Genomic DNA, 26,795 nt, shown 5'->3' with positions numbered 1-26,795 from the left:
CTACGTCTCCTCCTTGCCAGGACAGGACAGAGGTAAGGAGGGCTCTCGCATCAGATGGATCTGATCCCTGTCCCTGTTCTGCCACTTACCAGCATCACGCCCTATGTGACTCCCTTAGACACATTAAGCCTCAGTCTGCTCATCTGTCAAATGGGGTAATAAGCACCTGCCTCACAAGCATGGCCCTATATCCCCCCTAGGAAGTGCCCAGCTCTATCAGAGATGAGCCTTTCAAGGAAAGCACTGCCCCCCCGCCTCCCCCCCCCCCCCGCCCCCGCCCCAGTCTGCTGAGAAGCTTTCCTGTTCTCTCAGCCATGCAGACAGCACCACAGTGTAACCGCCCGGCTCCTCCAGTCCTCTGCAGACCCTTCTCCCAGGAGCTGGGACTGAAATCGTGGAGTTCCCACTAGACATCTCAGGTCAGGGCGGAGCCCGCCCATGCACAGCACACACGGAAGGAAGGCTCACGGCAGGAAGTCAGGCACAGGCCATCAGACCCGGCCTGGCAGGGGTCCCAGGCGGAGGCCAGCTCATCCCTCACATGGGCCCACTACCACCAGGGCTGCATCCTTCCCAACAGAACGGCCTAGAAGCTCACGCCAATACAGAGGCCCTGGCCCCACGCCTGGAATGGCTGCGGCTGGGGCCTAGGAATCGGCCTTTTCCAAAGGGATCCTCAGGTGATTCCGATGCCCAGCAACCAGGTAGGGGAACTACTGGTTTGAGAGCAAGAGCAAGACAGACCTGGGAGGGGATCTCCGCTCTACCATTTACTGGCTGGGCCTCAGTTTCCTTATGGGAAAGATCTGGATAACACAACAGCATCCACGGGAAGGCTGAACGAAGCATGAGCAGGGCTCCTGCCACCCGCCCAGGTGCTCAGTGAGTGTGGGCATCGCCAGCTATTCCCGCCTTCAGCCTCGCCTGGGGGTAGGGGGGCAGAGGCCTGTTTCCTGGGTGCAAGCTCCAGGCTTCTGATGAAGTCTGAGGAGCACTGACCTTGGAGTCTATGAGCTTAGCCCCGCCACTGCCCCCGGCTGACCTCAGGCACCTCCCCTTGCTGGTCCGAGCCTCGGCAGCCTCACCCGTAGCACAGGATGACGACTCCTACGCCTCGTGGGACCGAGGGCAGGGTTAACAAGGCACATCATCTGAGCCGGCCGCCACACAGGTGGCCTTGCCACAACCTGACCGCTGTGGGTCATAAAGCAGACACTGTCATCCCAACACCAGCGTGGAGCCCAGCAGGCTGCTGGCCAGGAGTTTTATGTGTGCTACCCTCGCCTCACAGAGGAAAATATAAACACGGGGAGGGCAAAGCTCAGACTGTGCATTTCTTTTGCCTTTAGCCCCGTGGTTGGCACACAACGGGGGCTTGATAAATTCACAGTGTCCCGCTGCCCTACTCATCTGTCACCCAGGCACAGTGACCCCGACCCCTTTCCTGTGCCTCTTCCCACTCTTCAACGGTTTCTGCCAATTCGCCTTCAACCGACGGAGAATTTATGGAGCATCTCCACGGTGCCTGGCACCGAAGCCCAACCAAGGGCAAGTCCATGAGCGATCGCCGCCCTCCGTCTGACAGGAAGTAGACAGGCCACTAGGCAAGGGGACGGGCAGGGTGACGGGGTCACGACAGTGAAGTGCAGAACCTGGCGGGCACCGTGCAGGCCCCTGACACGGCCACAGCTAGGGGCGGAAGTCGGGGGGAGCAAAGGCAGGAGAGGCCAGAGAAAGGGGTGGACGGAGGGGAGGGCGCCCGGGAAGGTGGACTCTCTCCCCAGAAGCCTGAGGCCACAGCCTGTGACAAGCAGCACTGGTTCAGCTCCGACCCATTTCCAGATGGAAGCCTCGGGGCCCCAGCCCCGCCCCTCTCTGCCACGGACCTGGGCCTCTGTTTCTCCAACCGCCATCAATGAGCTAAGGACCAAAAAAAATAAAAAATAAAAAAAAAATAAAAAAAATGAGCTAAGGACCTTCTCAAGGTGCATAACTGCAGGCTGCATGGGTCCCCCGCTTGCCTGCCCCGTGATCCAGTTTATAAGCAGGTCAGGTCCCCACCGGGTCTGCGGGATCTGCCCTCAACCCACAGAGCGAGCAGATGATCCCTGAAGCCTTGCTCACGGATCTCAACCCACACAGAGAGTCACAGGGGGGCATGATAGTCAGCCTTGTGCCCTCTGCTGGCTCCCCAGGGCAGAGTGGGGGCCCTGGCTCAGGGTATGGAGTCTCGGGACGGAGTCCAAGGTCCTGCCTGCCTCCTCACGCCCACTCACCCTAAGGCCCCAGGCTTCAGGTGCTCTGTGTGCAGAGGAGCTGGACACGCAGGTAGCTGGGGGCAGGGGCGTGGGGAGAGCACGCCAGGGTGGCAGCCCCGGGGTGCGGTGGTGTCAGCACATCTGGCTCCAAACCCTGCCTCACCGTCTAAGCAGTCAAGGGCCCAGGACAAGTCATGGAAACATTCATGCCTCAGGCTGCCTCTCTAAACATAGGAAATGGCACCCACTTCGGGGGTGGGGGCGGGCGGGGGACAGTCGTGAGCAATAACACTGTGGCTACTGAGCACAGCACCTCGTACAAAGCAGGCAATTGGTACAGCATAGCTGCTGGCACTACCAGCATTTTCCGGAGTTCTTTAGAAGCCAACTTTTAAGCCAAGCTCTTCCACCACACTTGGCCACAGAACTCCTTTACGCCCTCAGCTTGTTTCAGGGTTGCAGCCCGCAGCAGGTGCTGCCCAAATGGTCGCGACGTTCTAGACTTCTCAATTCCCTCACGCTCTATCATCCTTCCAATGGCCAAGTCTTCCAGGCCCCTGGCAGGCTCAGACCAGCTGCCCTGTGACGGTGGCGGGGTGGACGAGGGCGCCCCCCCTCCCATGGGCCCGCAGACGCTAGCAGGCTAGGCTCATCGCGGGGGCCGCAGGTCAGGGCTGCGTCCGGCCGAGCCCCCACCCTCCTGCTGGCCCCGGTCAGGTCCTCCTGCCCCTCGGCCCTCACGTACCAGATGCATATCTCAACGCTTGGTCAAAAATCCAGGTCCCTGAATAGCGGCTTCGCACAGATCCACCGTGGGGACTGCCTTCAGGCGCTTTTCTATCTGAATTACGTAAGAAATCAGAAAGAGCCCTTAAAAGCTGGGGGTCTCTGGGAGGCTGGGGAAGGAGCCAGATGAGGGAGGGTGCTCCATGCCTCAGGCTGGCCGGTCTCCTGAGCTTCCGGGGCCCTGGCCTCTCATCTGCACACAGAAGGGTGACCAAGATCATGCGGTCTATTTTTTCATTAAAGAACTTGTCTTGGGATGCATAGGTGGCTCAGCAGTTGAGCATCCACCTTTGGCTCAGGGTATGATCCTGGAGTCCCAGGATCGAGTCCCACGTTGGGCTTCCTGTATGGAACCTGCTTCTCTCTTTGCCTGTGTCTTTCATGAGTAAATAAATAAAATCTTAAAAAAAAAAAAAAAAAAAAAAAAGAACTTGTCTTGGCCAGGAGGCATCCACACGTCCCCTAAGAGGCTGGGACAGGGCAAAAAGCAGCAGCCACGGGCCTAAATCCCACCCGAGCTTTTTGTTTTCTCTGTCATTCTAACTTGTAACACAAATACCACATAAAATCATCCATAATAAGGCTATAATATTTCTCCCCAAAGGGCCCTGCAGCAAAATGACCCTATAGGGAGGACATGCCTGTCTATGCTGTGGCCCTGTGTCTCCCCCACCCCCCAGCCACAGCCACTGCATAGCCCAGTGCAGGGGCGCTAGCAAGCCTTCCTGGGGATTCTCAGCTCAGACAGTCCAGTCCCCACTGCTGACTCCCTGCTAGGTAGGGCTCCCCCATTAGCCATGTCCTTTATCGTCACTGCTGCCTACTAAGTGCCAGGTGCTGTGATGCCCTTCATCCGAGCCTCTCATGTGTGTCTGCACAAGGCTGTCCCCCAAGCCCGCCGCACAGGTGAAGTGTGCAGCCACTTGGCCAGCTCAGCTCACCCTCATACGCTCAGCAGACACAGGCGATTATCATGCCCACTTTTCAGATGAGGGAAGTAAGGGCCGCGGTCACCCGGAGCCTGTGTGTGTGGCCACCACCCCTCTGGGAAAGTACCAAGAAAAGATGGTGCTCATTAACACTGACCATTCGCTGGGGGCACCCAGGTCTTGCTCCTGTCCTCCCTCCTCTCAGAAGTCCTTGTGTGCTTGGGACAGCTCAATACGCACTGATGAGCGAGAATGTTCTAGGGGTCAGATGGTCCGGGGTTGGGGCTCCTCAGCTAGTGGCTGGCCACCCTTCAGAGCCATCCTACTGCTACCGCACCAAGCCACCCCTTCAGTCACAGGGCTCCCCTAGCACTGCAGGGCAGCAGAGGTCCCTCCCCCATGTCCAGTCCTACCACAGGACTCCCAGAGTCCCCTGCCCCTCTCACAGTTGCCAGGGGCAGCTGACAGAGCATGCCAGCACACGGGAGCCAAGCTCTTCCTCTCCCTAACCCCGTCACTAGCGACAGAAGAATCCACAGGCATGGAGTAACAGAACCTGTCTAGCATTTTCTGGAAAGCACCTGGCAGACAGCCTGGCTTAGCTCCCTCCCGGAGAGCTCGGGACAGACCAGGTGAGGCCAGCTGGGACCAGGGGGCTCTAGTTCCTGAGGCCATGGAGGGAAGCAGCGGTAGGGAAGGCCCAAGCAGAGGAGGCTGCCCCTGAGGACAAGGAATGGGGGCAGCAAGCCTCAGCTCTCCCACCTGCACCCAGCTAGCTCCAGACAAGCTCAGACACCCTTCTAGATGCACAAAATGCACCGAGGCAGAAATCCAGAGCAGGTGAACGAGAGGAAAAACACAAGCAGGTGGGGGTGCCGAGGAGCACCGAGCCCCCTTGGTCCCGGGACCCAGCAGGAGCTAGGCCCAAAGCCTGCCGGGGTGGGGGTGGGGGGCGGGGAGGGGGAAGGGAGCTGGAGATGTAAACCATGGGCAGTGGGTTTCCTGAGGCTCTCGGGGCTTGGACTGAGACCAAATGTCCTTGGGACCAGGGTCTTCCGAGTAGAGTCCAAATCGCCTAGGGATATATGAGCACAGGCAGTTTTAACAGAATCAATACCCCAATCATCAACTTTCAAATGTACTCTTCCTTAAAATCAATGTGCTGGACACGTGGCAGTGGGCGGGGAGGCCCCACTCAGCTGGCTCTCCTTCCCCCTTCTCTCGTCACCCCCACGCTCACGGGCTACAAGCAACACGATTCCTTCACTTCCCCATCCCATCACGGTGCCCCCCAGGGGGCTGCCCATCTCATGGCTCCAAGAAAAGAGGTGACCCCAAGTACCTAGAAAGTGGGCAAAATCGAACACCGGGGAACAAGGCCAAGGCCCTCTGTGAACCGGGTGATTTCCAAATCTTTGCTCTCAACAAAACTGAAGCAGCGTCTAACAGAGCTGTCAGCAGAGAGATCATTAAAAATGTCTGAGGACAGACCCCATACAATTTTCAGCACGCAACTTGGAAAGAGTTCCAAAATTAAGTGAAGCTCACAACTCTATCCATCCCTGGTTCCTTACCTGCGTGATTAGGCTTTCTAAGTACTTACATGTACGGAAACCAAAAAAAAACAGGAGTTAAATTAATCCTGAATCTTGTCTCATTCAACAAGGAGAAATATTAATTCACAGAAACAGGGGCCATTTGAGAAAGAAACAAAGCCCCAACCATTTCATTAAGAGGTGCATTTTCAGTAACTTTTTAGTTTTACATTTATCATTTACCTAAATTTGCTTTTGACAAACTGTATACTAGTAATAACTCGATCCAGGCCAAGGGGCAGGGGGGAAATGTTTTTAAAAAGTTGAGTTTTCAGCTATTAGAAATGACAAATACCCACCATTTGCTTCAACGTGGATGGAACTGGAGGGTATTATGCTGAGTGAAGTCAGTCAGTCGGAGAAGGACAAACATTATATGTTCTCATTCATTTGGGGAATATAAATAATAGTGAAAAGGAATATAAGGGAAGGGGGAAGAAATGTGTGGGAAATATCAGAAAGGGAGACAGAACGTAAAGACTGCTAACTCTGGGAAACGAACTAGGGGTGTTGGAAGGGGAGGAGGGCGGGGGGTGGGAGTGAATGGGTGACGGGCACTGGGGGTTATTCTGTATGTTAGTAAATTGAACACCAATAAAAAAAAAAAAAAAGTTGAGTTTTATGAGCCTGACAAATTTTTTCAGAAATTTCGATTTCAATTTACGTACATCTTGTTGTGGGAGAGGAGTGTAAAACAGTGATCAATAAAAGACTCTCAGGCATAAAAAATATATTACATTAGGATAAAATCCTGCGAAGGAAGTGGACTGGAAATAAGAGTTCAAGGAGAGAAAGGAAAGATGTAAAATTTCTGACTGTTAAAGATGAGCCTGTTCACGTGTTTTTAAAATGGATGATGGCAGATCTTAAACAGCAGCGGCTCTGGATTCTCTCCGATATATTTAAAACAGTGGTTTCACGGTTGTATTTCCAAAATGACACTTTTCTTTTTACACAATACTCCAGAAATTATGTCCTTTGCAATTATTTAAACTTCGGATAAAAGTGTGAGATTGTGAGATGTCAACTCAAAACCACGAAAGAATAGACAATTTCTCAAAATTCTTTTAGGAAGTAACGAACAAGAAACCTTGAAAGCCAAGCCACTGGCCTTTCTGGGTCCCGTGGTACCAGACGTTAACTGCACACATGTCCCCGTCCTGGGGCTTCAGCTGATGCTGCTGGTAGCTGTTTTGCATTTTCTGAATCACCACATCAAAACTTTCATACCTGTTAAACTCGCTCTGCCCCCAACAAAGCCTCCTGGAAAGACAGGCGGATGGTCCTACAGCCATCGATCGATGAAGACAGGATGGCTCAGAGAGGTGAGGGGTCCCCGCAAGACCACAGTGTGACAGATCCTGCGTCTCTTGGATTTACAGCCCAGGGGCCCCTCCCCATGGGGGCCCTCCAACCAGGACCCCTTCCCACCCTGAAGCACCGGATGAAGGGCCAGCAGCAGAGATAAGACACGCCAGGGAGGGTGGCCAGGAGCTCTTCTTCCCCAGCGGCTGCGGCAAAGGGCTGACTGTTGGTTCTGGCAGGCTCAGGTGCAAAGCCCTGCCAACCACCCACTGGAACAGGAAACTATCAGCTGGCACAATGGAGCGGACCCGGCACCTCGCTGCCTGGGTCTGTCACAGAGCAAACCCCCACGTGGCCGGGTCTGAATGATTGCCTGCTCTTCGACTGCTGCTTCCAGAGCTGCCCGAGCCGCTGCCTCCTCTCTGGGCAGTCCTGCAGGCGTGCAAACGCCTCTACCCCTTGGTGCTCAAAGCTCGCTGCTTGGAAACATCCCGTGGAGTCCACCATCCGATGCTTGACTCTGCCTCCTGCACCCTGGCCAGTGATTTCCAGGACAGAACTCACTCCCTCACAGGCCTCCATCCGGTTCCAAACAGTTCCCATAGTCACAAAGGCCCTACCGAGCTGAGGTCGCCGGTGACGCCCCTGTACGGTTTGGGGCTACTGAGAATGCATCCACTGCTTCCCCTCCTGCTCAAATGCCTGGAGTTGTGAACACTTACATCCCATCATCTCCCCTGCGCCCCTACCCCTGGCCCCCACCCCTGGTCTCTTGGTCCCCAAGACAAAGAGCCCTTAGCTCTTCTATGGGGCTCCTCCCCATACCCAGAGTTAACTAGAGAGTTAATTCCAGAATTAACTCTGGAAATAACCTGGTTGGCCCACACCCCATATCTGGGGACAAGCCTGGCTGGGTTGCTTGCTCCCTCTGTGGGCTCCTCACCACCCGGTCTCCAGGCACCTGCAGCTCTCCCTGGGCTCCCCTCCTGGGCAGTGTAGGCTCCCTGGGGTTAAGGCCTGACGGTCTCCCCATACAGAGAAGAGCACCCACTGCTTATTAGGACCTTCTGACCACCACGGTGGGACCTGAGCATCCTTCTCTCTCAGAACCAGGAAACACTCCATGGACTGAACGTCCTGCCTGTTGTAAAGCCAGCTTGCCTTGCCTTCACCATCCAGGACGAGAATGGCAGGCAGGTTCCCACATCCTAGGATTCAACTCTGGCTGACTGGCACTGACGTCTGTGTCCTGCGCTGAGCAGGACCCGGAGGTGCACCATAGCACCCACTGTGGTGGGTCAGCGATGCCTGCCGTGAGTGTGGATGCGGCTGGGCTGCAGCAAAGGTAGCGCCCTGTGTCTAGCACTCCTCATGGCCTTCTGGAAACCTCAAGTGTGGCTCTACCACTCCTTGGGACTGCTGTGCTGGCTTCCGCATGCGGCCGGTTGGGTGAATACAGACATCTGTGACCTCACTTCCTTTCACCTCTGGTTTTATCCAACAGTCACCAGGTTCAGTATTATTGCTGCTCTTCTTGCTGAAAACTCCCGAGTTTCTCCCACGCTGGCTACAGTGGCAGTGACGTTCTTTCTAAGAGTGAGAGCACAGGCACTTCTGGGCAGCCGGGAAATAGCTGCCGCCACTGCAAGCCTGGCAGCCAGCCTCCTGGGCAGGGAGGCCCCTCCTGCCTCTCCCAGCCTGAGAGGCTGCCAAATGCCACCTGCGTGTCCAAGCCCTGGCTCCTCCACGGGAAGTGGCTTAGAGGAGGTTCGTGCCACTCGGAACACAGTCTGATGGCTGTTCCGGGGCCAGTGAGGACCTGGAGGTGGGCGCAAGGGGCTGGAGCTTGGGGGAAGGGCCAACAGGAGGCCCCCGCATGGCGCAGCACTGAGTGACCTTCGGGAACACTGCTCTAATTCAGCAACAGAGGCCAGCTCTGAGCCCTGCGCATGGCTGGGTGAGCAGGGCACTTCAGAGGACCCTCAGCCCCACAGAACCTCATGCTCATCTGCCAAGTACCTGGGGAACATGTTAGCTAACTCTGCGACACCCGGCCACCATGGCATGGGTGCCTTTAAAGCAATGGCTCTAACCAGCATTCCACCCCTGGCCAGATCCCCTGGGCCTTCTCTCGTTTTCCTTCCAGTGGGAGGGGGTTGCTGCGAGGTGGACGGACTTGCTACATGGCCCAGAGCAACTTTTCCCCTTTCTGTGGGCCTGTCTGTCCCTCTATAATAATGAGGGGACAAGGGCGTCAAATTCATAGCACGTACAGCCCCACACTGCCCGTTTCCACATCCGTGGCAGACATCAATAATCAATCATGCTTCATCATGCCACCCCCTTAGAATCTTTAACACGGAACCTCTAATCAACAGCAGCGATGACTTGGACTTGGCCCACAAGATAAAAGTCACTTGCCATCTTTGAGATCAGATGGATTCGAAAGACTCAATTCTTACATCGATTTTTTTTTTTTTTTAAGTGACTTTCATTCCTGGTACTGAGGCCAAGCCAGATTTCTCTGAGCCTGATCCTTGGCAGAAACTACAACCTTAAGGAGGAAGGTCAACCCTGATGGATGCAAGATGAGCCCCGATAACCAGCAGGGGATGTCCAGGCCCTGCTCTGGTACGGGCTGCAAAATGGTGGCTCCACTCCCCACTTGCCACTGTGGCTTTCCTTCTTTTTCCTGAAGTCTGCCAAAAGCAGGTCACTTAGGAATGTCAACTCCAAGTCCCTGGATTCTAGGGAGGCAGCACTAGGAGGGGCTCCAGGGACGGGAGGGATAGGATAGGTTGCCCCATTCAGAGGAGACAACAGAGGCCCACTAAGAACCCATGTGTTCTGACACCTCAATCCATCGCCAACTTCTTCCCTGGCCCATTTTTTCTCTACATCACTCTGGCTTATTCCTTAGGCTTTAGAAAAAGGCAGAGACTGTTACTACTCTTCCCCCTTGAAGAGGTACTTGAAAGACGTACTCTTCCCCCTTGAAGAGCAATGCTAATACTACTGACAATAGCTAATCGTTTGCCAAGCACAATGCTGAGTGCTTTCTATATATCATCCTTCTGAATCTTCACATAACCCCATGAATTGGCAACTGTGAGGACTGAGGCACAGAGAGGTCAAGCAGCCGGCCTGAAGTCCAACAGCTATTACATCAGAGAGCCTGGACCCGCTCCCAGACTGAAGACCGAGCTCACTGTCCTGGCACAATGCTGTTCTGGTCCATTGCACACCCATGAGGTGGGCAGGACGGGGAGCCCCACTGAAGAGAAGAGGACACTAGGGCACCGCAAAGCAAAGCCAAGGACCCTGCTGCTGAGCAGAGCTGAGCTGGAGCCCAGTGTCCGTGGCTGGCATGAGGCCCTGCGGCCTCTCACTGTGCCGGCAGCTGGCCCAGGGAGGGCTCCCTCCCAACATTTCCTTAGCACGGCTGCTCTAGGCCTTCCCTGCCGAATCCTGACTGCTGGCTCCATCCCAAGATTCAGATTCAACTACCCTTCACCGGGCCTCTCCTGGTGAAGAGGCAGAAATAGCTATTCGCTCCAATGAGTCTTAAAACACACATCCCGAAGTGAGCAAGGGCACGTCCTCTCTTGGGTCAGCTAACACATACCCAGTGGCTACCACTGTCCTTGGCCCCAGGGAGCGAATACTGATGGCGGAAGGCCTGGAAAAGCCCTTCTTCCACTCGGCCCTGGGAGAAGGCACTCGTACTCTTCACCAAGTACTGAGGGCTCATCCTAGTGCTGTCATGCGGGAGGATGGCGTTTCAGGCCACCTGAGGTTGGGTGGGGCCGTGTGATGAATGTGGCCAATGACAGGGAGGGGACTTAACTCTTCCCCCTTCTGGGCTGCAGCGGGTAATAGTTAGTGTGAGTCCCTCTAGATCTTTCTCTCTCTCTCCCTCCCTCCATCCCGTGGTAAGCAGCATTGCACATAATGGCTGCTTTTAGCATCAGTCCAGAGCAGAGCCCCCAGATGACCCACAATGGACGTGCAATGTGACTAAGAAATAAACCTTTGTGGGTTTGAGCTACCAAGATCTCATCACTTTCAGGATCTTCTGTTACTGGGGCATAACACAACCCCATCCTGACAGTTATGGCACCAATGTCAACACCGCTCCCTAGAAGACCGTATCTTGCTAGACACGATGGGGTGAGAGCAGGGAGCCCAGAGACACGATCAGACAAGACCTGGAGCACCAATCACCATAGGCTCCTATTCTCATGGCAGAGGCAGGCATGGGCAAGATCGCTGTCATCTAAAATAGATAATGGAAGTACCCAAGTGAGGGGCAAGGTAGAAACAGAACACGGTGACCAGAAGAGATTAAAGAAGGAGATGGGAGGAGATGGCACTGGATCTGGCCTGGAAAGATGGGCTGGATCTTGGCATGTGGAGATGGACAAAGGCATACCAGGGAGACAGAAGAATAGGGGCCAAGGGCAAGAAATGCTGGGGAAAGGCAGGGTGTGCAGGAATGAAAGGTCCAAAAAAACCATAAATAAGAAATAGGGCTCAGGTTATGGAGGATCTTGATACTATGGCCTTGACCCTAGTCACGGGGGGAGTCCCAAGTTTATAAGCAGGGAGTGACATGGTCAACGATTTGTTTTTGCCAAGGCTCCTGGCAGCAGGTGAGGGCAGGGAGACGCAAAGGTATGGCTGTTGGTGGGAGGCCAGGGCTGACGGTGCCACACGAACAGCAGAGGGACGGCCAGGAAAGGGAGCACGAGGCTGCTCCCAGAAGCTGGGAAGAAAAGGCAACAGGACTTGAGCATAAACCTGGGGACACCGACACAGGGGAACCTCCACACGAGGCCCTGCATGCCCACATAGGATGCGAGCCCGGGAGTCTAGAGGAAGTGAGCGAGAGCTGGACCAGGAGGGACTGGCAGAGGGAATGGAGGTGACAGACAGTGTCACCTAAGAACACACTTAGCTCAAAAATGTGGAGGACCATGCGGATGGGAACAGACCAGGCAAGGCCTCGATGCCGGGGTGGGGCTCGCAGACTTTATTTTACAGGCCTGGGGTTACAAACCCGTGGCCACGGAACGACTCTGACCCACATATGTGTTTGGTTTGGCCGATTTCAAAAGCCGAATTAGTCACCAACATTTAAAGCCAAGAGAATTCACATCACATCTCTCACTTCTGGTGCGTGGCACACCCAAAGATCCGGCCACGCTGAGCTCCCACCCAGGCACTGGGGCAACAGGGGACTGAGCCCCTCCGCGTGTGCGCTGGGCCCCGTGAGCATCTGAGTCCATGAACTTGGCAGGCCTCCGAGGGGAATCCCTTGGCTCACGCTGGAAAGTGAGGGGAAGAGAGGATTTCTCCAGGACTCATTCCCACGGAGCTCCTCTGAGCCTGACCCAGCCCACAAGGGGCTGGGGAAGGTGCTGGTCTGTCATCAATCTGACCCCAACCGGCACCTGCTCCGAGCAGGACCTATACTGGGAGCTGCCTTCAGGAGCCCAAAGTAAAGCCAAGGAGGAAAAAATGCAGATGGGCAACGAGTGCAGTAGCTGCACTAGACCCCCCTGGGGGGCACGGCAGTCCCATGGCATGAGGGATGCACCCCACCTACAGAAAGTTCCAGTCATCTGACCTGAACAAAGTCTTAAACACAGACAGGGCTTTGGCAGGTCAGGTGGAAAGGAGGTCCAGAGAGGACTGTACAAGCAAAGGCAAGTCTAAGGAGCCTAGGCCCCATCCTCAGGGCAGAGGGGAGCCATGGAAGCTCCCTCAGCCACGGAGAGCACGCCTTCGCCCCACGCCCCGCCCTGGTCCCGCCCCGACCCTCTCGGATGGGCACTCACCAAGGGTCTGCTGGTTGCGGACACCACCAATCACCACGCAGATCTCGGCGGGCACGTCGCCTGTCCCGTCCTTGCCGACGGCCTTCTTCTCCTCCTTGGCCTCCCCCTGCCAGATCACCTCCTGGATGTAGTCGTCGGGTAGCTCCGTCTTCACCTTCACCTCCGTCATCGTTCCCTGCTCGGCACTCAGCGAGGCCTCGGCGGGCGCGGGCTCTGGCCCCTCCACCTTGGTGCTCTTCTGGCTGCGCTTCAAGCGCTCCCTGGGGGAAGAAGAGTTAGCTCAGGGTGGACCCCATGCCAGCCCCCAGACATCTGGAAGCCCACCGGCCCAGGGGGGCGCAACATGTTTAGCTGCAGACCCACTTCCCCGGGCATCTCAGCCCGAAGCGCACGGCCCCCACGGCTGCCCCTCAGGGCCTGCCCGGGAAACCAGGGTGCTCCGAGGAACACGGTTTGAAAAATTCCTGGGCTAGGGTGGCCCCAGTTCCACCCATTTCACAGCCAGGGAAGCTGGGATCTAAAGAGGTCTAAATGTGCCCAGTAATTAACTCTTACAACTCCAAGGGCAGCTCCGGGTGGTGGAAATCAAGTCATCTGAAGGTGATGAGCTTGCCGAGGTGCTGAGGAGCTGAGGTGCTGAGCAGCTCGGTAAGATGCAGATTTGCTTCAGCAGGTCCCGGGTTTAGCCTGAGATTCTGGTTTTCCCACAAGCACGCAGCCAAGGCCGGCGCTGCTAGTCTTCAATCCGCACCTCGAGCAGCGAGAGTTTAAGTGGCCTGATGTGTACAAAGTGCCTCGTGCTGTTCTCGTCCCTCCTTGGCAGAAGGGCAGGAGATTTCATCCAAGTTCCTCCCTGTTCCCACCTGACAGATGGGCGATGACAAGCCAAAAGCCTCACTCAGACCAACACTTGGGCCTCCAGGTAGGTCTTCGAATATCAGAAAACATCCTTAAGGTAACGAGATCGACACTGGGGTGGGCAGGGCACAGGTTCTGGAGCCAGGGCAGGGCTGGGGCTCACTCAGCGCCACATGCAAGACTGGTGGCAGGCCAAGGCATGAAGCCAGGTCCCTGCCATCTCTCAAACAGATGGTTCAATGTGACCCTTAGGGTCATAAGGGCCCCCTCGTCCTTCTGGCTGGGGGATCATCAGCATCATTCCCATCTCTGAGGTACAGAAACCCAGGTGTGCAAGAATGGGAGATCACATCATGTCCAGCCCGGGGAAGCCACCCTGTCATGTCCAGCCCTCTCCACAGCATCAGGGAAGCATCTGGACTGCACTGAAAGGTGCAGACTCGAGGCACACTCAGGCAAGATCCACCAGCATACCACCTGGAGCTTCGTGGAGGTGCTGGGCCGGGGGGCAGGGACCCAGGTTCTGACCCTGGATCTGCAGTGGGCTTGCTGTGTGACTCTGGACAAGACCTTACTCTTCTCGGGGTTTCAGCAGCTTCATCTGTCACCAAGGGCATGAGTTTGATCATAGTCACTGTCCCTCCCAGCTGTGAACTTGCTCTGAGGTTGGGGAATTGAGGAAAGAGAGGGGGAGGGTCCCAGCTAATGAGGAGGGAGCAAGGAGAAGGCACTGGGGAGGTATTATGGCCAGAACTGGGTCCCCCTACCTTCCCACAGTTTGTATGGTGAGGTCTTAAACCCCACCGACTATAGCTGGAAACAGGGTCTCTAAGAGATAATTAAGGATAATGAACTCATAAAGGTAGAGCCCTAATCTGACAGGGCTGTGGCCTTAGAAGAACAGGAAGAGAGAGCTCTCTCTCTGCCCGTCTCCCTGCCACGTGAGGGCACGCAGAGGAGGTGGCTGTCTGCAAGCCAAGAAGAGGGTTCTCACCAGTAACCAAGTCTGGTCTCAGACTTCCACCCTCCACGACTGTGTGACAATACATCCCTGTTGTCCAAGCCACCCCGTCTGTGGTCTTTTGTTACGGCAGCCCGAGCAGACGAACACACAGGACTCAGCTGGAGTGAAGAGGAAGGCTGGGGGGTGGGGGGACCCAGCCAGGAGCCAGGGCTGTCCAGTCAGCCACCTCCATACTGTGTGACCCGAGCCAGCTGCCTGACCTCTGAGCCCCAGTTTTCCCATCTGCAGAATGGAGCTAACAGGATTGTCAGGCAGATTTCAATCACCTAACAGAACACTCGGCACGGCGGCCGGCCCGTAACAGCGCACAAGACACAGCCACCATCACTATCATTAATGATGACAAATGAGTGCAGCATCTCTAGCACACAGTGGGCCCAGTGACACCTACTCCCCGTGGGCCTGACGCATTTGCCCTTCTCCGCAGCAGGAGACATAGATCAGGATGGTTCGATCGCCTCCGTGTTCAGTTCTTTTACCGATTTAAGAAAACACTGAAGTCACTTCCCACGGGCCGTGACTGTCCTAACATACCGACTGTTTTCATCTCGGGTACAACCAGGGAGGAAGTCCCAGGATTATCTCTTTTACAGATAAGGAAATGGAGGCAGTGAGAGGAGAAATAACTTGATCCAAGTCACACAGGTAGGAAGACGTGGAACCAAACTGGATGCAGGCATCTTGGTTCTTAGCCGCGGAGCACTGCGACTAGCGGGGTGCCCACCTGCCCCTAGCGCAGCTCCCACGTCACCCATCCTTGACCTTCTGCATCCAGAAGAGACTCAGAACTGAGCTGCTAGTAGGTGAACAGGGGGAAGGCAGATGGCCTGGCTTTCCAGGCTGCTGCTTCCTCCAAGGGGGGATATCTTGAGCTAGGAAAGGAGCAAAGCCTACCCATCCCCCACTTCAGTCGTCACAGAGCCAAAAAGCATCTTGGTCCAGTGAGGCCCCAGGAGCCGCAGGACCGGCAGGTCTGAGAAGTGACCAGGGGACAGCAATGGCTTGAGGACAACCTATCAGCCAGCCAGCAACAGAAGGGGAGGTCCTGGGGGTGGAGGTCTCCCTGGCACTGGGGCACCAGAGCAGAGGTAAAAGGACAATCAGGCTGGAATGGGATGTGATGGACCCAGAAGGAAGGTTCCGAAGTTGGAAGGTCCCATGGCCAATCTCAGAACTGTCACTTTCAAGCTCTGGGTTCTTGTGCAAGTGGCTCCAGTCCTCCTTCCAAGCCTCAGTGTTCACACCTGTGCCATGGGGACAAGCACAGCACCTGCCCCGCAGTGCTGTGATGCAGAGTCAATGCAATGCCTGTAAGGGCCCCTACACAATGGCCCCAGTGGAGACGGTTGACACTTATCTACTGTCTTATACGGGGTGCAGAGGGAAGTATGCGAGGATGCAGGCCTGACATGGCACAGATGGCACTGCAGGTGCCGTGGAGGCAAATCAACAGGGGTTCAAATCCCATCACTACCACATCTGGGCTGGTGACCCTGAGTGAGCCTATGCACACACCGGTGAAGTGGGGAGCCCCACATCCGCTCAAAAGGTCTTGTGAAGATCAACCGCAAAAATGTCAATCCAGCACCTCGTCTAGGGCGGCTCACAGAGCACGAGGATCATGCCCGTGGGAACTGGTGACAGTTACTGAAACTGCTGCTCCGTGCCTGAGAGCACTCGGGTGCTAACAAACAGTCCCACTAGCCCTGAGGCTTGCTGGGCACGGGGTGGAATGCGGGGATCCCATCTGAGCCTGAATGCCAGCCCGGCAAGAGCACAGCCCACAGGTGTCAGCCGGGCTGCTGGGAGGGCAGGCGGGCAGCCGGGGACTCACCCTGGCTCGGCGCTGGCTGTCCTGGCAACGATGCACAGAAAGTGAAGCCCCAGGGATGGGGCGGATGTGCTTCCAGGACAGCAAAGAGGCCCTCTGGACACAAAGGGTCCACCTGCCTGTGCTCCCGCAACTGAGGTCACACGGACGGAAGGCAACAGGACAGACTCTCGCCTGGAATATTGTCAAACCCGATCTGTCACTGCCAACGTTCAGAAGCTCAGCCTCAGGTCTACGAGCACGTGCCTGTTGCACCTGAACAGGCTCGGTGTCCCTTCCTGCTCTCAAGGACCACACCAGCCTCAGGATGTCCTGATTGGGGGGGGGGGGGGGTTGCTGGAATCAGACAGGCTGGGCATCCACACACCCTGTGACCTTGGGCTAGACTCCCTCTCTGAGCCTCAGTTTCCTCCTCTGTTAAAGAAAGACCATGATCCTTGCCAGCGCGAGGGTGGGAGCTGAGCCAGGGAGCTGGGGCAGACTGGATTTCCACGGACGGCAGCTGCCATTAGGGTAACATCATGGATTCATGACGACATCCCCACCTCTGGGAAACCTTCCCTGCTTGCTCGAGATGGCATCAGATCTCCTTTCTGGCCCCATCTGGCCCCCACAGGAGACTCTGAGCCATCCTGTCACCCGCAGGCACTCCCTTAAATGAGACACCTCCGAGCCTTGGCAGCGCCAAGGACACTGGCAACTCCTCTTCTCCTGGCTTCATGCTTTAGATTTATAAGCCCAAATGTTGCTTTTCTCGGGTGCTCTGCATTTAATTAGGTGTCCTAATAACAATGGAATCACTGAAGTACTTATATCACTTTGAGTTAGTGGTGTAGCATCTTCTAACTTCTTCAAAAAAAATTTTTTTTTCATATATCATTTTTTAAAATAGAGCTCATTATTTTAATTATATCCATTTAAATGTACAGTGGAGCCCTTGGATATTCTCAGCACGAATCATTAGGTATATTAGTGAAAAAGCACTCGGAATCTATCTACATGCTGACACTCCATAATCTATTCTATTTGTGTCGCTGTAAAATAGATTTATATATAGATAACTACAAAATAGTTGCTCAAGATATGCTATGAATTTTATATTTAACCTGAGTCACACTTCAATATAAAATCTAAAGTCAGGCACTAAAAGGATATTTCTCTTTAAGCACATATCGTCTGTGGTCACTGCCTACCGCTCGGGCCAGAATCCCAAGAAAGAAGCCAGACCAAGAGGGTCCCTGCCCAAGGAGTCACCCAAGAACACTGACCCTTCATTAAGGCTATGGTGCTCAAGGCATGTTCCTTGAAAGCCTAGGGGTTCCACAGCAGTGGCCCCGAAGCACCCAGGAGCCCTGAATAAAGAGGGTGGCATTGAGTGGGGCTCCAAGACCCCTATTCCCTCTTTGATTTGAGCCTGATACATGTATGTACGGCTTCTTTCCCCCAGTAGTGGAGAAAATGGTCCCTACCCAAGATATGCCCACGTCCTCAGCCCCAGAACCGATGACTGGGACCTTATTTGGAAAAGGCTCTTGGCAGATGTATTTAATTTCAGGATCTTAAGGCGAGATCACCATGAATCACCTACGTGGACCCTAATGCAATGACACACACAGGCGATATGACATCAGAACAGGGGCCAAGGCAGAGAGGGAAGGCAACATGATCGTGGAGGCAGAGACTGGAAGGCGGCAGCCACAAGTCAAGGAACGCTACGCTATGGCCACAAGAAACTTTTAAGGCAAAGAACAGATTCTCCCCCAGAGCCCTGAAAACCGAAAGAGGACGAGCCTCCGGTCGGTAGCAAGATCGAGTACAGCAGCCGCTGGGTCAGAGGAACTGAAGAACGTGCCCCGGGGCGTCAGTTTGCAAGCCACTCCCCTGGGCTCCCCTCGACTCTTCTGCTTCGTTCTTACTCATCCCCAACGCTGCGCGTGGCCGGAGCCTGCCAGGAAAGTTTCGGAAGCAAATCTCTTCCTCTGCGTTTCACCAGATGGTTCCTCAAGCCGAGGACCCGCCCCATCCCACCCCACCCAGCATTCACGAGAGCCCTGCAGCCAGATGCAGAAACCGAAGCTCAGAACAGGACCCCAGGGCCCGATGCTCTGGTTCCTGTCCACAGCAAGAGGCCTGGGCACACGGGAACCCAATCACCGCTGTGAATGAAGGGCGTGCCCAAGGTCACACAACTTCCCGCGGCCAAAAACAGTCTTTCCTGACTCCTATCCTGGTGCTGTTCCCACTGCACAGTGCAAGCAAACAACTTATCAGTGGATCTGGGCATCAGACAAATGCCCCTCCTGGCCACGCTGGAGGAAGAGGTCTAGGGGATGTCATGTGGCCTGGGGTCACACGGCTTCGTGTCTGGGTGCTCTGGGTGTAATTTCTCCAACCTTCCGGCAAAAACGCTAATGCCTGACGCTCTACCAAGTCATAGTAGTTACAAGGGGTTCTCGGCACCCTGGACGTCATCGTGCCCCTGCCCGACCGGTCTTCCCATCCTCATGACAAGCGAGCTGGAATCTAAGGCTGCGGTAGAGGCCAGACCCCTACCCCGCATGGCGGGTGTACCTCCCCCTGTGCCCCAGCGCTCGGCCTGAGGACCACCGCACCTCTTGCAAAGGCTCCTGCTTTTTCACTCGGGTACTTCAGCCACCTGAAACGACGTTAAGGGTGGGTGGAAAATCTCTAATCACAGAGTGTAAATAATGACTTGGTTTAACTCCCGCTAGAATAAAACTTCATTAAAAGACTCCACTCATTAGGAATGAGGGTTAAGTAGCCTCACGCTGAGCTTAAATACACTCTCCACGAATGCATGGACGCACGGGGTGTGAAAGGGGCTAAGGCACACCCAGCCGTGACCTCAGGGGATGCACATACCCACGTGTCCACGGAGTCCCCCGACCTACTGATGATCCAAGTGCTGCAAACGATTCTTACCTATTCACAGGCTCCAGCAGGACCCTCCCTGTCAAGGCTTCCACGTCCATCAAGGCTTCTGCCTCCCGCATCCTGCTAGGGCTGCTCTTCTCCCCAAGGCCTCCTGTGACCTCCAGGCTCCTAGGGCCTATGGTCCCTTCCCGTCCTCTGCAACCTCCTCCTCAATCAGCGGCCTCGGACAAGCGCCTCCCTGTCCCCTCTGTCCAAAACCTTTGCTCCCTCTGGCTCTGTGCCCACCTACCTTCTGTCCCCTCCTCTGTCCTGTGCTGATTGCTCTTCACCAATTCTTCACCCTTATACGCTGACATGCCCCAAGGATCAGTCCTAGAACCCCTTCTATCTTTAACCACATTCACTCCCTAAGTGATCTCCTCCAGAGTCAGGCTTTTAAATATTAACAGCGTGATGATGAATCCCAAATTCTGTCTCCAGCTGGGGCCTCCCCCTGAACTCCAGACCCACACACACACAACCGCCAGCTGGACACCTCCTCCTGGATGCCCAAGAAGCACCCATATTTAACAGGTCCAACTGAGCTACTGCTAACACCTCTTGACCCAAGTCAAGACAACAACCCTGACTCCTATCCCGGAGCTCTTGCCGCTAAACCCTGCAGCCCACGATGCCACGATCAAATAACCGCAGACTTCTCAATCTTAGTTGATAGCAATTCCAACCCTCTAGCTTCTCGGGCCCAGACCCTGGAACTAACCCATCCTCCTTCCCTCACTCTGTACTAAGGCACACCTATCAACTCCACCTTCAAGATATGTCCAGAGCCTGAGTACTCCTCACCAGCACGTGGCCACGACCGCCACTGGTCCCGACCGCCTCCCCAGCTTCCTGCCTTGTGGTCAATCGCACAGCCAGTCTCCTGCTCCTACCCCTGCCCAGTGCCTCGAAGTTGATGTTCAACACGGCAGCCATGGCGACCTTATTAAAACAAGCCAGGTTGTGTCACCCCTGGCCCCATTATGGCCCCACATCTCACCAGAAATAACAGCCAGAGTCCTTGCGCTGACCCTTGGGGCTTCCCGGGACACACTCCCTTGCTGGCCACACCAGTCTCCCCGCTGTTCCCTTAGGACATGGGGCCTGAGGCCTCTGCCTGGAATAATCTCCCAGTCCCAGATGCCTTCACCATTAGTCCCCACTCAAACATCCCAGGGCCAGTGGAGACATCCTGGCTGTTCGATCTAAACCACATGCGGCTCACCCCGCCCTTCCCTACCCCATCTCTTCATTCCCTGCTTTACTTGTTCGGTTCATCTGCCTCTCATCCTCTTCACGGTCTGTCCTGCTGGAACGTGACCTCCGGGAGGATGAGGACTCTCTCTTGTCCACTGCCTGTCGCATCCCAGCACCTACAACTGCACGTGGCACAGGGGAGGCGATGGGCAGGCACCGGTTCACCGAAGGATCTAAGCAATGCATCCTGGAGAGGGCAGTGCCAACGTGGCCTTTGGGGCATGTCTCTCTCCCTGTCTCTATCTTCCCCCCCTCACACACACACACACAAAGAATGTGGATGGTTTAACTGCTTTTATTAACGTTCAGAACCAAAGCAGCAAGGCCCACCCCCTGGCCCTCGGTATCACATGATCTGGAGAAGTTCAACATGACCCACGATCTGAATATTGATGCTTCTTCTAGAACTGCCACACTTTTTTTTTTTATAGTAAGATCTTTTTTTTTTTTTAAAGTTTATTTATTTATTTTTTTAATTTATGATAGTCACACAGAGAGAGAGAGAGAGAGGCAGAGGGAGAAGCAGGCTCCATGCACCGGGAGCCTGACGTAGGATTCAATCCCGGGTCTCCAGGATCGTGCCCTGGGCCAAAGGCAGGCGCCAAACCGCTGCGCCACCCAGGGGTCCCAGAAGTGCCACACTCTTATCTTGCTCCTCTCCAGCGGGACTTTCTCAAATGTAATGCACTCTTCCTTCTCCCTGAAACGCCAAACTAGGGTAGCCTGGGGGATGCTCTGACACCAACTCTTTTTCTTCCCCAGCTTTGCTGAGATATTACTAACATGTTAAGATAGGGAAGTTTAAGGGGAGCCCTGCGATGATCTGTGCTGCGAAGTGCCACCAACTCTCAAGCGTGCAGGCCTGCTATGACCAACGTGGCTCGGCACACGCAAGGGCCCTCAGGGCCCAGGGTGGGGTGCTGAACTCCCAGGATGGCCACTCTCACTGGCATCCCTCTGGGAGCCTGGAACCTCATTCCTGTGGCTTCTGGAATGGCCCCCTCTGCTTCTAATGGGCTCCTGTTCTGAATCTGCCCTCTGACCCCACGTAGTTGAGAGAGACCTCCACCAGGGGCAAAGGCTCTGCCCCCCCTGCTTTCCGTGTCCCTGTGCCTGGCCCGTAGCAGATGTTGGCTGACGTCTGCCAAACGACACAGAGAATGGCCCAAGGTACGTACGCCAGCATGAAGGTGGAGGCGATTACAGCAACAATATCATAAGGAGGGAGTGGGGACAAGAGCAGCTTCGGTGTACTGTGTGCCTTGACATGCCAGGCATGGTGCTTCACCCTGCGTCCACACACATCCCACTGTTCCCAATGCCTGATATATGCTAGGTTCTTTTGCCCCTGAGGATCAGGGGCACCTGGGGGGGCTCAGTTAAGTGCCTGCCTTGGGCTGAGGTCATGATCCCAGGGTCCTGGGGTCGAGCCCCATGTCGGGCTCCCTGCTCAGTGGGGAGTCTGCTTCTCCTGCCCCCTCTGCCCCTTTCCCCACACTCGCTCTGCAACCTCAGTCTCTCTCTCAAATCATTTTTTTAAAGATTTTTAAAAGATTTTTAAGATTTTATTTATTCATTCATGAGAGACAGAGAGAGAGAGAGAGAGAGAGAGAGAGAGGCAGAGACACAGGCAGAGGGAAAAGCAGGCTCAATGCAGGGAGCCTGATGTGGGACTTGATCCCGGGTCTCCAGGATCACACCCCGGGCTGAAGGCGACGCTAAACCGCTGAGCCACCCGGGCTGCCCACAGATAAATCTTTTTTAAAAAAAGAAAAAGGAGAATCAGAGAAACAGAGTGACTTTTTCACAGTCACACAGCTTTCTAGTGACAGAATGAGATGCACTCAGACCTGCTCAACTCCCACACCTGGGCTTTCAATCATTTGGATTCTTTGCTTTCCCTTCTCAAAAGAAGAGAGGATTAAAAAACCAAAACCAAAACACTTGCTAAATGAATGGACAAATTAATGACTAATTGACCACAAAGTCCCAAAAGATGGGGAACATACCCCCTCGTCTCCTCCTGTATCCTCAGCATCTTGATGGAAGGGGGGGGGTACATCCTAGATGCTTAACACAGTAACACAGAAATGTGATAAAACTAAGGAACGAGGGGTTCCACGGCGGCAAGTGCTTGGGCTTTAGGATCACTGTCGACCTCTAACTCTCCTTGACATGTTCTAAAATGGCTGCTGTGTTCAGACGTGTCCTGTGGACCTAGGGTCTCCTGTCTTTCGCGACAAGGACAGGAATCCTAACAGAGATAAAGGCTGCAGCTTCCACCAGCCTGGAAGGACCGAGAGAGACAGAGAGAGAACCGACAGCAAAACCCCAATTTCCACAAACCCCGCTAACGAGGCCTGTGCCTGTATTTACTATTCCACCCGTGTTTCGAATCTTCACATCATCACCCATGCCTTCATAACCCTCAGAATTATCTGCACTTCCATTTGCCATGTATCACTGATATATTTTAATAAATAGTCAAGTAGAAAAGATTAGATTAATAGATTAAAACTATTAACCTATTAAACAACTCTTAACAGTCTAGAAATTCAAAATAACCTACAATGCATAAATATATCATTAGTTTGAGATAATTCTTAGGCACTTAATTTTCTTCAGTGTATGGTGTCAGTCAGCCACGACGTCGGGTAATACTGCAGTTCAGAAAGACAGCATGGAGATTTAAATATTAAGAGTTAATTCCCTGGTTAATTTAAACCTAAAATAGAGAGAAGCAGGAGTCTTGAGCAATGCTGTCAAGTCACAAACCCCCAACATTTAGCAGGACGGGGCCCGCCGGGTAAAGCTGGGAACTTCTTTCACGGGTGTCACGGCACAGGGAGGGCTGGCCCAGGTCATTAAAAAGAATTACTGTTAAGGGCATCTTAAGCAGACACACAGCCTGCGTTTTGCAACGGCTGCGGCAGTGATGCAGGTGGGCTCCGTGAGCAAGGAGCAACTGGCCCGTGAGCGTGCACCCCTCACCCAGACGGCGGGACGCTGCACACCCGGGAATCCTTACCCAGACCCAACTCCCTCAACCCCTCAACCGGCCGGTGGGGAAGGGGAGGCCCCAGAGGAGTCCCTCGCCCACTGTCCTGCAGAAGTCCCCTGGGCCCCCATGGGGTCCCCTGCAGACCCCAGGGGGGCAGCCAACTCAACCACACAAGACTGAGGTGGCCCCTAAGCCAGTCCTCACACTGGCTAATGTGACAACAGAGAAAAAATACTCTCCCTCTGCCACCAATTCGGTTCCCTGCCCAGGCTGTGACTTAGCCACTGTCTCCCTCACCCCCACCCCCACCCCCGATGCCCAGCTTCTCTGGCCACTTTCCTCTTGGGATGGAAGGTAAAGAAGCTTCCCAACAGGACCCCTCTGCTCCATCATCCTGCCCACAGGACCTGCCCTGCTGCCGTCTTGCCCACGTGGCCCTGACACGCGGCCCTGTCCTCCCGAGGTGTCCGGGGGTAATAAGCTAGATGCTGCGCTGTTGCCAAGTTTCCTAACCCACCTACACCCCCCTCCCCTCCCCTCCCCTCCCTGCGTGGACACTGGGCAAGTCACCAGGAACCACGAAGGGTGGGTCAGAAGACTCGAGGGCAGAGGTGGCCGCACGGCACCCAGCACGGCACCACACACAGCGCGGCTCCAGCCGCCTTAGTTCTGTCTCCCGTCCCGCCCGAGCGCTTGCTGGACAGAAATGTGCACCGTGTGGTCAAACTCTGAAAAACAGCAGCTCTCAGGCCACGGACGGAGTATTCCTAAATGAAGCAGAGGGGCGATTTTTTAGGCCCTGTGAGAAGAGAAGTGGGGGGGGGGGCCATGGCCAAGCCCCGTGCAGCAGCACCGAGGGCGGGGAAGGACGCACACGGCGGCAGCGCCCACGCAGGCGGCCAGGGAGGTGTGGAGGGGCTGGCACGCCAAAGCACCACGCTCGGCACGGAGCAGAAGCTGAGGGGGAGCACCTCCATCTCCCCCATTAGCAGAGCCAGCAACTGTGGAGATTTCCAGAGTTGTTCTCTCAGCCCAAGGGCCTTTGGCATCCAGGGCCTCGAGAAGCACCCAGGTTGGATCATCCTCCTTCCCATCCTTGAGATTGAGCTTCTTCGGGACAAGGCGAGACTTCCAAGTGCCTCGAACGGTTGAAGCACGAGGGCTCCACATTCTGAATCTGCTCACAAGGAGCAGGGGGTCAGGGTGGGGGGGGGAGACTCCCGCCAGGTGCACGCCCTGGGCACAGGTTCCCTGGGGACCCCAGGCACCTGCCCCCACCCCCCGTGCCTGAGAGCCACAGTGCCATTCGGCAAAAATGATTCAACGGTTCTGATGTGCATTAGTTTGCATTTCTGTGGCTGTCTCCGGATGGGCCTGAATTTTCAAGAATCTGCCCTATCCGCGGAGTCTAGGTTTAACAGCAACTGATCAAGCAGAGAAGAAATCTGCCCCCCAAAAAAAAAGAAAGAAAGAAAGAAAGAGAGAAAGCACTGGCCCCCGGGGAATAAGTATATGAACCCCAGAATCGGCCTGCGATTTATGATTTTTGTGGTCCAACTTCACCTAAAGTTTGCTAAGTTGAGAATACACATTTTTGGAAAATCAAATCTGAGCTCCAATAACAGCCACACAAGCCTAGAGTCAAGATAAAGATGCATCCTGGCTAAAATACACCCCGAGTTCTTAAATAATTCATTCTGCTAACACCACACTGGTCACTGACTGCCATCGAGCCTACTGCGACTGCGAGCTTTTGTGCAAGTGAAATTAATCTGTTGAGGGCTACTTTATTTTTACGGCTGAAAAGCAAAATGCTAAACAAGAAGATATTCTTTAAAAAAATAATAATTATGCAGCAGCTGCACACACACACACGTGGTGATCAGATGAAGTAATGGTCCATCCGTGAAAAATCTTGGCTTGAAGGGCAAGACTGGCTAGGCTCCAAGCTCTTTCACTACGCGTGTGACCTCGGACAAGCCCAGTCGTCCAATTCCCTCTGGGGATGGAGGTGGCATCACAACCTCAGAGGACCACTGGAGGACCAAGGGAGATCTGTGCGTGATCCTGCATGACACAGTAACGGGATCAAGGTCAGCCCTCCACACCCACCCTCGTCCCTGACTCCAGTCTTCTCTCCAGAGTCCAGACTCAACAAGAAATCAATTGCCATCCCACTGCTCTCTCCTCCTAGGAAGGGAATCTGGTATGGTGTTGATAAAAATAAGCATTTATGGAACACCTACTACAGGCCAGGCGCTGTGCTAAGCATATGCATGTTACCATTATTATTACACTTATTACTATTATTACACTCGATCCTATATAATTCCCATTTTACAGATGAAGACACTGAGGTCAGGCAAGTAGCCCAAGGTCACACAAGCAGGCAGCGGGTAGCCCCAGGATCCGAACCCAGGCAGTCTGGGCTCCTCTGAGCTAATAAGCTGCTTGGCCAGAGAGAAGGCAAGTAGAAACCTGGCAGACCGGCCACGGAGAAGCGAGCATTTTTGGATGGAGAAGTGACACAACACTTTGCTGAGCTGGGTTCCTCAGACCTGAAAAGATACAGCCTTTTGGAAACTCACTTCCAAGCCAGGCTTCTAAGGTCCTGCCGGTCCTGAAGCCTTAGCAACACCTCTTTAATCTTAACCCCTTGCAGTTTATTCACCTCCTGGTAGCAAGTATTTTCCTTTTGAAACCAAATCGTATCATGCCAGCCCTCCGCTCAAACACCCAGTGGGTCCCCATATCTCGTGCAGGGTAAAGCCCAAAGTCTGGACGATAGCCTCCCTGCCAATCAGCCTCCTTGCTGTGGCTCCAAAACAATGTACACACTCCTGCCCCAGGGCCTTTGCACCCGTTGTTCTCTCTGTCTGGATGTGTTTCTCCCAAATGAATGCTTGGCCCAGTCCCTCATTTCCTTCAGATCCATGTTCAGATGTCACCTTCTGGTGATGCACCACTCCTTCTGGCCCTCCCAACCCCCACCCTGCTTCCCCCCATCCACCTCCCAGCACTGTTTTACCTTACGACATACCATACATTTTACATATTGATTACGTCTCCTCCACTTTCACTAGAATATGAGCTCCACGAGATTTCTGTTTTGTTCACTGCTGTATTTCCAGCACCCAGCTCAGATCCTGGCACTCAGTAGGCGCTAAGTATTTGTAG

At 54.5% G+C, this 26,795-nt stretch overlaps 1 protein-coding gene across 21 annotated transcripts in view; it reads right to left on the bottom strand.

Annotated features, from left to right (window-relative positions):
- The window catches only part of ZNF618 (zinc finger protein 618), a 184,133-nt gene that overhangs the window by 51,553 nt on the left and 105,785 nt on the right, over positions 1-26,795 (bottom strand). For 19 of the 21 annotated variants that reach the window (XM_072842457.1, XM_072842461.1, XM_072842458.1 and 16 more), the window contains exon 3: positions 12,714-12,973. In XM_072842457.1, the coding sequence (XP_072698558.1) occupies positions 12,714-12,973 (260 nt within the window). Of the gene's footprint in view, positions 1-3,003; positions 3,100-12,713; positions 12,974-13,268; positions 13,577-26,795 lie in introns of all 21 variants that reach the window. The other 2 variants (XM_072842479.1, XM_072842467.1) reach the window with 2 other exon arrangements.

Source organism: Canis lupus, chromosome 10, assembly GCF_048164855.1.
Source record: "Canis lupus baileyi chromosome 10, mCanLup2.hap1, whole genome shotgun sequence".
In the NCBI taxonomy this organism is placed as follows: domain Eukaryota; kingdom Metazoa; phylum Chordata; class Mammalia; order Carnivora; family Canidae; genus Canis; species Canis lupus.
This window is presented reverse-complemented; position numbering and strand designations above follow the sequence as displayed.